Source organism: Chiloscyllium punctatum, chromosome 20, assembly GCF_047496795.1.
Source record: "Chiloscyllium punctatum isolate Juve2018m chromosome 20, sChiPun1.3, whole genome shotgun sequence".
Lineage (NCBI taxonomy): Eukaryota > Metazoa > Chordata > Chondrichthyes > Orectolobiformes > Hemiscylliidae > Chiloscyllium > Chiloscyllium punctatum.
This window is the reverse complement of record NC_092758.1, coordinates 42,014,928-42,027,470: the sequence shown is the minus strand read 5'-3', so window position 1 is coordinate 42,027,470 and position 12,543 is coordinate 42,014,928. Positions and strand designations below refer to the sequence as shown.

The 12,543-nt window shown below is 38.8% G+C and overlaps 1 protein-coding gene across 10 annotated transcripts in view; it reads left to right on the top strand.

Annotated features, from left to right (window-relative positions):
* The window catches only part of LOC140492081 (ras-GEF domain-containing family member 1C-like), a 227,913-nt gene extending 215,788 nt beyond the window's left edge, over positions 1-12,125 (top strand). For all 10 annotated transcript variants that reach the window (XM_072590777.1, XM_072590769.1, XM_072590775.1 and 7 more), the window contains 4 exons: positions 4,337-4,432; positions 8,011-8,134; positions 10,107-10,179; positions 10,672-12,125. In XM_072590777.1, the coding sequence (XP_072446878.1) occupies positions 4,337-4,432; positions 8,011-8,134; positions 10,107-10,179; positions 10,672-10,696 (318 nt within the window). In that variant the 3' untranslated portion in view covers positions 10,697-12,125. The remainder of the gene's footprint in view (positions 1-4,336; positions 4,433-8,010; positions 8,135-10,106; positions 10,180-10,671) is intronic.
* Positions 12,126-12,543: the final 418 nt, after the last annotated feature.

The window sequence follows — 12,543 nt, the reverse complement described above, 5'->3', positions numbered from 1 at the left end:
CTCCTCACCAATGGTAATTGATTATGGTTCTGTTGTAAATTTTAAAATTTAGATTAATAGATTTTTGTTAACCAAAGGTGTTAAGGAAAAGGGGGAAATGATAGGTATATTGAGTTACAGCACAGTTCAGCAACTATATCTATTGCGGGTCCTTGATAAGTATGTACCGGTCAGGGAGGGAGGAAGTTGTCGTACGCAGGAGTTGTGGTATACGAAGGATATTGAATCTCTTGTCTGTATTGAGTACAGGAGTTGGGAGATCATGTTGCAGCTGTACAGGACATTGGTTAGGCCACTGTTGGAATATTGCGTGCAATTCTGGTCTCCTTCCTATCGAAAAGATATTGTGAAACTTGAAAGGGTTCAGAAAAGATTTACAAGGATGTTGCCAGGGTTGGAGGATTTGTGCTATGGAGAGAGGTTGAATAGGCTGAGGCTGCTTTCCCTGGAGCATTGGAGGCTGAGGGGTGACCTTATACAGATTTATAAAATCATGAGGGGCATGGATAGGATAAATAGACTGTCTTTTCCCTGGGGTGGGGGAGACCAGAACTAGAGGGCATAGGTTTAGGGTGAGAGGGTAAAGTTATAAAAGAGACCTAAGGGGCAACTTTTTCATGCAGAGGGTGCTGCGTGTGTGGAATGAGCTGCCAGAGGAAGTGATGCTAGTACAATTGCAACATTTAAAAGGCATCTAGGTGGGTATATGAATGGGAAGGGTTCGGAGGGATATGGGCCGGTTGCTGGCAGGTGGGACTAGATTGAGTTGGGATATCTGTTCGGCATGGACAAGTTGGTCCTAAGGGTCTGTTTATGTGCTATACATTCTCTATGACTCTATGACTAAGAGGAAGAAGAAGACTTATGTTAGGATGAGATGTGATGGCTCAGTTAGGGTGCTTGAGAGTTACAAGTTAGCCAGGAAAGACCTAAAGAGAGAGCTAAGAAGAGCCGGGAGGGAATATGAGAAGTTTTTGGCGGATAGGATCAAGAAAAACCCTAAGACTTTCTATAGCTATATCGGGAATAAAAGAATGACATGAGTAAGATTAGGGCTAATCAAGCATAGTGGTAGGAAGTTGTGCATGGAGTCAGAGGAGACAGGGCAGGTGCTAAATGAGTACTTTTCATCAGTATTCAGACTAGAAAAAGACAAGGTGGTCGAGGGAAAATACTGAGATACAGGCTACTAGACTAGATGGGATTGAGGTGCATAAGGAGGAGGTGTTATCAATTCTGGAGAGTGTAAAAATAGATAGGTCCCCTGGGCTGGAAGGGATTTATCCTAGAATTCTCTGGGAAGCAAGGGAGGAGATTGTCGAGCCTTTGGCTTTGATCTTTATGTCGTCATTGTCTACAGGAATAGTACTAGAAGACTGGAGGATAGCAAATGTTCCCTTGTGCAAGAAGGGGGAGTAGAGTCAACCCTGGAAATTATAGACCTGTGAGCCTTACTTCGGTTGTGGGTAATGTGTTGGAAAAGGTGATAAGAGATAGGATTTACAATCATTGAGAAAGGAATAAGTTGATTAGAGATAGTCAACATGATTTTGTGGAGGGTAGGTCGTGCCTCACAAACCTTATTGTGTTTTTGAGAAAGTGACCAAACAGGTGGATGAGGGTAAAACGGTTGATGTGGTGTATATGGATTTCAGTAAGGCATTTGATAAGGTTCAGAGGCATGGGATTGAGGGTGAATTAGTGGTTTAGGTACGAGGTCATAGAAGCTTGGATTAGTAAATTTGCGGATGACACTAAGGTCAGTAGAGCTGTGGACAGTGACAAAGGATGTTGTAGGTTACAGAGAGACATAGACAAGCTACAGAGCTGGACTGAGAGGTGGCAAATGAAGTTTAATGTGGAAAAGTGTAAGGTGATTCAGTTTGGAAGGAGCAACAGGAATAAAGAGCACTGGGCTAATGGTAAGATTTTTGGTAGTGTATATGTGCAGAGAAATCTTGGTGTCCAGGTACATAGATCCTTAAAAACTGCCACCCAAGTTGATAGGGTTGTTAAGAAGGCATACAGTGTGTTAGCTTTTATTGTTAGAGGGATTGAGTTTCTGAACCATGAGATCATGCTGCAGCTGTACAAAATTCTGGCGCGGCCACATTTGGAGTATTGCGTACAATTCTGGTCACCACATTATAGGAAGGATGTGGAAGCTTTGGAATGGGTTCAGAGGAGATTTACTAGGATATTACCAGGTATGGAGGGGAGGTCTTATGAGGAAAGGCTAAGGGACTTGAGTTATTTTCATTAGAGAGAAGAAGGTTGACAGGTGACTTAATTGAGCTATATAAGATAATCAGTGAGTTAGATAGGTTGGGCAGGGAGAGCCTTTTTCCTAGGATGGTGATAGCTAGCACGAGGGACGTAGCTTTAAATTGAGGGGTGATAGATATATGACAGATGTCAGAGATAGTTTATTTACTCAAAGTAGTAGAGGCATGGAATGCACTACCTGCAACAGTAGTAGACTCGCCAACGTTAAAGGCACTTAAGTGGTCATTAGATAGGCATATGGTCGAAAATGGAATAGTGTAGGTTAGATGGGCTTCGGATTGGTTCCACAGGTCAGTGCAATATCGAGGGCTTGTACTGCACTGTAATGTTCTATGTTCTATTTCATTGAATAGCAAAATGCATTCAACATCTATTCTTCAGCTCTATCACCTTTACTACCATTAGCATTCACTTTGCCCTTTTGGTGTGGACACTCTCACCATCTGTTCCATGCGGGCCTTCTGCCCAGTTGTCGACAGCATAAAGTCAGAATTCTCCAGTCCCTTCAATTCCAAAGAAGAGTCTTTTTGGACTTTAAGCATTAACTGTGTTTCTCTCTCCACAGATGTTTCCAGACTTGTACCATTTCTCTAGCACTTCCTGTGTTTTTTATATAACTTTGTCCACCCCAGTCCAACACCGGCATCTCCACATCATGTTTTCTATTATCTCATTCTTTTGTTAATTTATAGTCTGGATAACCCATCTAGTGGCCTAGCAGTGGGGTTAGACAATTACTCTAATCCAAATCCGATTTAGGATTCAGGTCTTGATCTTTGTTTTCTAACCATATTCATAACATTCTAACAGTATTAACAATTTTTTAGATTACTTACAGTGTGGAAACAGGCCCTTCGGCCCAACAAGTCCACACCGACCCTCCGAAGTGTAACCCACCCAGACCCATTCCCCTACCCTAACACTACGGGCAATTTAGCATGGCCAATTTACCTAACCTGCACATTTTTGGATTGTGGGAGGAAACCGGAACACCCGGTGGAAACCCACACAGACACGGGGAGAACGTGCAAACTCCACACAGAGTGTCACCGTAGGTGGGAATTGAACCCGGTCTCTGGCGCTGTGAGGCAGCAGTGCTAACCACTGCGCCACCGTGCTGCCCATATCAATATGGTGAAGGATTCTGATATTCATGTTTCAAAAAAGATTTAAGAATAGGATAAGAGCTAAAACAAAAGATTCACAAAGATGGTAAAGCCAAGATACAGATATTGGGGAATACCATTCATATGAGGGAGTCTTCCTTAGGACGGGAGGATGAGAAGTACTTAACAGAGCAGGTTAAGATTGAGATGCTTTTTGTTCTTTCATGAATGTAGGTGCAGCTACAAGGCCAGCACCAATTTATTGCAAAATTTTCAATACATGTATACCAAAGGTAAAATTCAAAATCTAAATTAATTTAACTTGCTCAAATATACATTACTTGAATATACAAACAGAACGTGCTGGAGTAACTCCGAGGGGGAAATGGGGAAGAAATAAACAAATGGAAGATAGAAGTTGTTGAACTCAATGTTGAGTCCTGAAGACTATAGTGCCTCTTTATTTTTATTATTGAATAGATTATTCTATTTAGTGCAAGTGGTGTGAATAATATGAATTTTGATCTTATCTTTGCGAGCTGGTGTAACAATTCATTTCTGGTACATTTCCCACAATTTTGGGATCCTTCAGATGTTAGCTCTCTTGGAACTTCTTTGTCTATGACAATGCTTTTTCTTCTTGAGTTTTCTATCCAAACATGGGTCCTTGACAATGATTCACTAAACTTCAGCAAAGGGCCATGACTTTTTCATATGGGTAGGGTGAGCAGGCAGGCGCCATGCCTACTTCAGCCAGAAATGTGATCAAACTCATATGCTGTTGGTGTTAAGCTGATCCACATACTAGTCTCTAGTCAATTGTGCTGATGATCTTCACATTTATTATACTAACAAAGTAAACGGCAAAAAATAGTTCAATTTCCTTCTTGTTAAGAAAATATAAATGAAAAACTAGAATAAATAAAAAGCTTGGTCTCTTCCAGATTGTTATCCCTTTCTTCAGCCTACTGATCAAAGATATTTATTTCCTAAATGAGGGATGTGCAAATCGTCTTCCTAATGGTCATGTGAATTTTGAGGTAGGTATCATACATGTTACCAGATTTAGGTAGTTCTAAGAAATGTCCAGTTTTTAATGGTCAAAATATACTTAGAATCTTTTGAAGACCAACTTTCACTTGATGCTTACTTTTACAAAAATTAAAGACCATGTACCATATTCAGGTTGATAATATGACTCTCAAGTGCAGTTGTACACAACTATCACATTTCATCAGGTACAAACTCTGAGGTTTTACTCTGTGTTCACTGTGCAGCATTGTCAGTTCAGGTTGCCACCTCTGGTGTATTCCAGGAGGTTTCATATCATGACTGTCACATCTAGCTGAGCCATCCCCAGGTTGCACAATGTGTGTTAAAATAAGATCAATTGAAATTGAGGGAAAGGGCTCATGTCAGGATCAATCATCTGTATTGTGTTCATACCTAATAAAGGAATTATTTAGCTTTGTCCAATTCATGTTGGCTTCCTCCAACACTTACTCAGCTACTCACACTCCCCTGGCATAGGCCTGCATGCTTTTATTGATTAAATAATTTTCAAATTCCTTTTTAGAAATAAAGCTTGAATTGCCTCCTAAACCCTTAGATTACTTACAGTGTGGGAACAGGCCCTTCAGCCCAACATGTCCACACCGACCCACCGAAGTGCACCCACCCAGACCCATTCCACTACACCAAACACTACGGGCAATTTAGCTTGGCCAATTCACCTAACCTGCACATTTTTGGACTGTGGGAGGAAACCGGAGCTCCTGGAGGAAACCCACATAGACACTGGGAGAATGTGCAAACTCCACACAGTGAGTCGCCTGAGGTGGGAATTGAACCCGGGTCTCTGGCGCTGTGAGGCAGCAGTGCTAACCACTGTGCCACCGTGCCGCCCACATGAAGCAGTGCATTCCATATCTTAATCATTCGTTTAATTCAATGAATTCCTCATGCTGCCTTTAGTTCTTTTGCCAAATCCCTAATTCAAAGTGCTCTGTTAGTTACCCTTTATAGATTCACATTTATTGTCACATGTATAGAAAAATGCAGTAAAAAGTGTTTTTCACATGCAACACACAGTGTCACCACGCTCTAGCACCATCTTGAAACACTGAATATAATGCACGAATTTACTCCAGTAGAATTCAGTTTTCTCTTTCCTTCTTATTACCCTCCATTACTCCTCCATTTGTGGTTTGACATCGGCCGGGGTCTCCATTGTGGGCCTGCCTCCACCATGCTGACACTCCTGCACCCCACTGCATCCGAGCTGGAGCCATGGGCCTGGTGTCATACCTCCTGCTCCTACTCCAACGCTCCTCCAGATACTGCCGCCATGGTCTTGGTCCAAGCTCCTCCTCCACCAATGCTGATGCCTTTGCAACCACAGAGCCAAAGATGGAGCTGGCCATGGATCTGGGGCTGCATGGAGCCTACATCCCGCTCCTCAGATGCTGCTTGACCTGCCGAGCTTTTGCAGTGATACACTTTTCTACTCTGATCTTCAGTCTGCAGTCCTCACTTTCTCCTCCTCTGTGTAGGCTAAATAGTTAATGAGGTGAATTTGCTAAGCCATAAGAAGAAAACTCACTAGACCTCTTGAAGAAAATCCCTCCAAAAAAACCTAATGCAACTTGAACTTAGGCAAAAAAAAATTCAGCCCCATACCTCTATTCATTAACCACAGGATCCTCCATATCCAATGAACTGCTTTCTTAATCTGCTCTGTTACCTTCAATGATTTGTGCATATATCAATATCCAGAGGATAGTGAATTGTTATTTATTTTATAAATGCCTTTTCTTGTTTTTCATATTAAAATGTATCCATGAAATCTTCTTTAAGTTTAACACTATCCTCCTCAAAGTTAACAATACTTTCAATGTTTGTGCGCTCTATGATTTTGAAACTGCGTGCTGCACACCGGATCTCTCTCAGAACCCTCAAAGCTGGATCACTGATATAGATCAAGAAAAGATGTGATCCTAATAACCAAACTATAGGATACCCCACCATGTACAATTCTCCAGTCTGAAAAGTAACCATTCACCACCGATCTTTGTTTATTGCCACACAACTAACCTTATATCTATTATGGATTAGTGGTGCTGGAAGAGCACAGCAGTTCAGGCAGCATCCAACGAGCAGCGAAATCGATGTTTCGGGCAAAAGCCCTTCATCAGGATGAAGGGCTTTTGCCCGAAATGTCGATTTCGCTGCTTGTTAGATGCTGCCTGAACTGCTGTGCTCTTCCAGCACCACTAATCCAGTATTTGGTTTTCAGCATCTGCAGTCATTGTTTTTACCTTATATCTATTATGGCACTGACCTTTTTATTCAATGAGCTTCAACTTTGCTTACATGTCTATCATGTGGCACTTTATCAAATATCATTTTTTGCACGTCCACGCATAACGCATTATTACAAGGAGTGCCAATGCTATCTGCAGGAGTTTTAGCAAATTACCAAGTTTTAGCAATCCTTTTTAGGCATAAAAATGTTGAATTACATTGCAATGCACAAAAAACTCCTACAGAAACGGAATAATAAAATGTTTCTAAAAATGAAAATTATTCACCACACCTTAGATGAAACAACTTTAGAAAGAGCAGTAGTTTACTGTAATGACTGTTGGTATATTGAGTGGTGCTTTGCTCCTATTTGTGGAAACACTAAGCAAAGATGAGTGCATAAATGGAGTAAACCTTCAAAATATGACAGGCGAAAGTTGTGCCCTCACCAGCACAAACCAATTTCTCTTGTGCTGTTTAGTTGTCTAGAATATTACATTTTACACACTTTAGTAAGATCGTTCCTGGTTTGTTAATAGAAAGCAGCTTGCATCCATGTCAGGGAACATCAACACACGAAAGACTCATGTTCCAGTTTCTTGTGGTTTGATATCATTATGACAGACCTCCCCGTAAACATGTTCAGAACTATTATTTCAAGCAAAGGTACATGTAACCTTTTACTCCACACACCCCACAGCTCTTACCATTATCTGCTCCAAGTTTGCTGAGCATGTGCTTACACATTGAAGCTCCAACACAATGTATCACTACAAAATAGGAGGCATATATCCTTCCTGTGGGAATCCACTGAGTATTGGTTAAGAAATGGAGGAGATGGAAACTTATGGGCAAACAGAAAATGAGCCAGGAGAATTCTGAAGCATTTATAGCATTAAGCTCAGAGTGGTTTTGACAAATACCCATGAACAAGTCATTTGCCAAAAGCTTTGACCCCAGTTTTTGTTTAGCCAAAGAAATATGAGAGAAAATATGTTGAACACATTGAATACCTTTATTCTGACATTTCATTTTGTAGATTTCATCATAATGTGATACTGAAGTAGAAGAAGTTTTGATGAATTTTAATTCAGCTACAAGATTACTTTTTAAACATTTACAAATTCTATTTTTTAACATTCAAAAGAAGTCAAATATTGGAATAAATTAAATGAAGCCAATTTCAAATAATCAGGTGGAAATATATTTTACTACCTAATACTGTTACTTCAACTATTTAATACTTAAGTTATAAGAAATTGCAAGTAAGAATTTATATTTTGCCATGAAGAATAACTTTCTTTTATTTAAATAGAAATTTTTAGAATTGGCCAAACAAGTAGGAGAATTTATGATGTGGAAACAGGTTACATGTCCTTTTGAAGATGATCAAAATATAATTCATTATCTTCATACAGCCCCTGTCTTCTCTGAAGATGGTAAGTTTTTGTTTCATTAATCATTTCAGGAAGTCATATTTATGTTACATGATTGAAATAGAGTTTCAAAATGGTTGTACAGCACTCCCCTAAAGAGAGCCGAAGTTTATAAGCAAATTTTGAATGATGTTTAGGCTTAAATATTACTCTGCTTTTGCCTCCCAATTTTGCAGGATGTAAATGGATATATTAAGAAACGTATTATAGTTCATAAGGCACAGTCTTCTCCAACCAAATCTGACCTTTCTCCTCTGACCTCTGCAGAGATATCAATTTCCCTTCCTCATCCACCATTTACAAATGCTGACAGGAAGTTGAAATCTGGAATTGCATGCTAAGGCATTGTGCAACAGTGATCTAGCATGCCACTGATTCATAACAGTCGAGAGCGTGGTGCTGGAAAAGCACAGCAGGTCAGCATCTGAGGAGCAGGAGAATCAATGTTTCGGGCATATGCCCTTCATCAGAAATGAGGCTTGTGGGCCGGAGGGCTGAGGGATAAATGGGAGGGGGGTGGGGCTAGCCCTCTATGCCCGAAACATCTATCCTCCTGCTCCTCGGATGCTGCCTAACCTGCTGTGCTTTTCCAGCACCACACCCTTGACTCTGATATCCAGCATCTGCAGTCCTCACTTTCTACTAACTGATTCATAACAGTAATATCCAAAGATGGAATAGTCACTGGGCAAGAGTAGAATGTCACCATAGTATCCTAATGATGGAACAGGGCTTTGTAACATCCTCATCTTGCTCCATTTTGGCCCAAATATGTGTTGAAGTGCTTCATCTCTCTGCGGCACCAAAATGATGCTAGAGTCTTTCAGTAATAGGTTCCTTCTTGGCCATGGAAATCAGAAGTCTGCTTTGTATCTTTAATGGGTCCCACACAAATCGGTTTAGTTTAGGGGATAAAATAAGTGATGGTCAGTGCCATTTCCTTCCATTTGGCCACCAGAAGGAAAATCCATCCTTCAAATTTGTAGTTTGTTGTGAAATGTAGTTATATGAACATGCAAGGGAGAGATGGTGATGTTGTATTAATGTCACTAGACTAGTAATCTAAAGATCTCAGGTTAATGTTCTGGGGAGATGGGTTAATGGAATTTGAATTAAATGAATAAATCAGAATTTGAAAGCTGGTTTCAACTGGCCTTCAGTGATTGTGGCTATGGAATTATTATTGATTGTTATGTAAACCCTTCTGGTTCACTCATGTCCTTTAGGGAAGAAGGTCTGATATCCTTACGTGATATGGCATGAACATGACACTGAACTCACAGCAATGTGATTGACTCTTAACTGCCCTCAGTTCATGGAAGTCAGGGATGGATAACAAATGTTGGCCTTGCTAGCAATACCCACATCCCATGAAAAAAATAAAGTATGATACAAATTAGGGGTAGGAGTAGGCCCTTTAGTCCCTTGAGACTGTTTCATCATTGAATAAAATCATGGCTGATCTGAATGTGATCTCAACTCCACATTTCTGCCTATCCTCAAGTGCATTCCATCCCCTTGTTATTGAATTATGTACTGTGAACCTAAGCCTATTTTATAAACGACCTCAAAATTGATTAAGATAAGAAATTCCATTAGTCTGGATTTGATTTGAATCTATAAGTGAAAGGACTATGTAATCACACCCATGTTTGATGTCTGTTTTAAAGCTAGGAATTAAATCTCAGTTTTACACTTTGCACCATGTATGTTTCTTTGCAGTGCTACAATTGACCTAGATTTGCAATATCATGGTTAAAAAATATCTTTTATCACAACCATTCCTGCTTTTAGAATCCAATACACAACCCTTCACATAATAATTAACTTTAATTAATCTAGTCCTAAAATTGTATTTTTCATTGTTTATATTCGCAAGTTAGATTTTACACTTGAAAGGAATAGCAAATAAAACTGATCTATGCAACAGTGATACTATATGTTAACAGAAACTGCATTCTTTCCCCACACTAAGGTTTGTATTTGGCGTCATATGAAAGTGAAAGTCCAGAAAACCAACTTGAAAAAGACAGATGGAAAACTTTAAGGTAAACTCCAATTCTAATGTGTTTTCATATTTAATAACCTTTTATGAATATAAGGCTGTGTTTCCTACAAATGGTATGACACCAATTCAACTAAATGAAAAAATATTTTTATGTACATAGCAACAATTTTGATATGAAAAATGATTTGCAAAGTATTTCAATGCAGAATTATTCTAAAATGAAGTCACTTATGTGAAAACATAATTGGAGAGCCCTATTCAATAGATTAGATCATTGATCATTTGGGAGTTGCATTTTCAAGATTTCACAACACTAAATTGCAAGCTACTAAATTTCTGTCTTTACCATGATCTGAATGAGTGGATTTATCTGTTAAATTTAGATATTGTTTATTAATATATTCACCTACTAAATATTCAACATCTCCCTGCAAAATGGTTTTACTGCTTTAGTTAATTCAAAAGATACAAAATACCTCAGTAAATTTGATGGGAATATTTAATTTTCTTTTTTGTTTGTCTTTTGTTTCAGATCAACACTCTTAGGAAAGACATGAGTGTCCTGAAGCAGTAGAATACAAATCTACTAATATCATAGCTTGCACTATTGACTTCAGAAACCAGCAGAGATATAGGTTTTCTTGTGAACTTTGATGAGCAGGATTCATCAGTTAGAGTCATACAAATATGAAGAGAAATAATATTCCTCACTTAAACCCCTCTCTAAACAAGCAGTTTTTAAATTGTACAGATCTAATCAATAAAAAGCTGGATAACGTTAAATTTCAGAAACTGAAATACTCTATCTCAGTTAGTACATGTTCTGTGACTGATTTAGACAAACTAGACTGCAAGACATTAAAAGATCTGAAAGTAAATAGTTTCATTTATTAAAATATTCTGCAACTGTATAGTTCATGTTTTGAACTCCACCTGAAATAGATTTGAACATATGAGCTGAACTCAAGAAGCCAAGTTTCAGGATTCACTGTGTCAAGGTAACTGCTCTTTATCTCAACTGAAAGAAATACTTCCGTTTGCAGGAAGATTCTACTAGACTGACATTCAGTTGTGTACAATACTTGATAATTTTGTAGAGCACATATTTTGTGTTGTAATATTTTACTCAGTGGGTACCTGATCTCATCATGTGCATGCATCTAAAATGTCTCATTAAAGTTTGAATTATTGTGACATTTTTCACTTGCTTACTTCGCAAGTTTAGATGATACAATTCATCACTAACATTATTTAAACAATATAGCAAAATGTAATGTAAATATAAATCTGACTTTCTTATGTGCATTTTGTGATATGGAACAAATTTTGAACTATAAAATGCTAATTGTCAGTATGCCTTGTTCATACTAAATACCAAATTAAGACAACAGATTTAAACCTGATCAATCGTAACGAAAGCGGGTGAATACAACAGGTTGTAGTTATACTATCTGTGAGTTATGTAACAGTCATCTGTTAAACCCTATAAATATTATTATATGAGGTTTATCTCTGGCAGACATAATATTTCCTTCTGAATTGGATAATTTTATGATGTAAATATGATTTCACATACTTATACTAACCTTAATTTATAGTAAAAAAAAGATTATTATTGTTAACTTCAATCTGAGTAGTCATGGTGGTAAAGAAAAATGAGGAAGAACTAAGTCTATATGATAGCTGTGTACAATCCCACAGGTATTTGAAATTCAGGAAATTGAAGCCATTGAAGATGCACGTAGTTATAACAGACACATATAATGGCATTTACTTGTTACTTAAGTACAAGATATTTTTGTAGTACATAATATTGTAAATGGTATTACATATTAGCCAAACTAGTATTATATGACTCTTGTCATATGTATATCATGTTGGTCACCTGTGCCCTGCATCCATTTATAAGCAAAAAGGTAAAAACAATGACTGCAGATGCTGGAAACCAAAGCAGCAAAATCGACGTTTCGGGCAAAAGCCCTTCATCAGGAATAAAGGCAAAGAGCCTGAAGCGTGGAGAGATAAGCTAGAGGGGAAAAAGTAGCATGGAGTACAATAGATGAGTGGGGGAGGGGATGAAGGTGATAGGTCAGGGAGGAGGGTGGAGTGGATAGGTGGAAAAGAAGATAGGCAGGTAGGACAATTCATGGGGACAGTGGTCAGCACTGTCCTATCACCTTCATCCCCTCCCCTACTCACCTATTGTACTCCATGCTACTTTCTCCCCACCCCCACCCTCCTCTAGCTTATCTCTCCATGCTTCAGGCTCTCTGCCTTTATTTCTGATGAAGGGCTTTTGCCCGAAACATCAATTTTGCTGCTCCTCGGATGCTGACTGAACTGTTGTGCTCTTCCAGCACCACTAATCCAAAATCCATTTATAAGCACTTGTTTTGCATACATT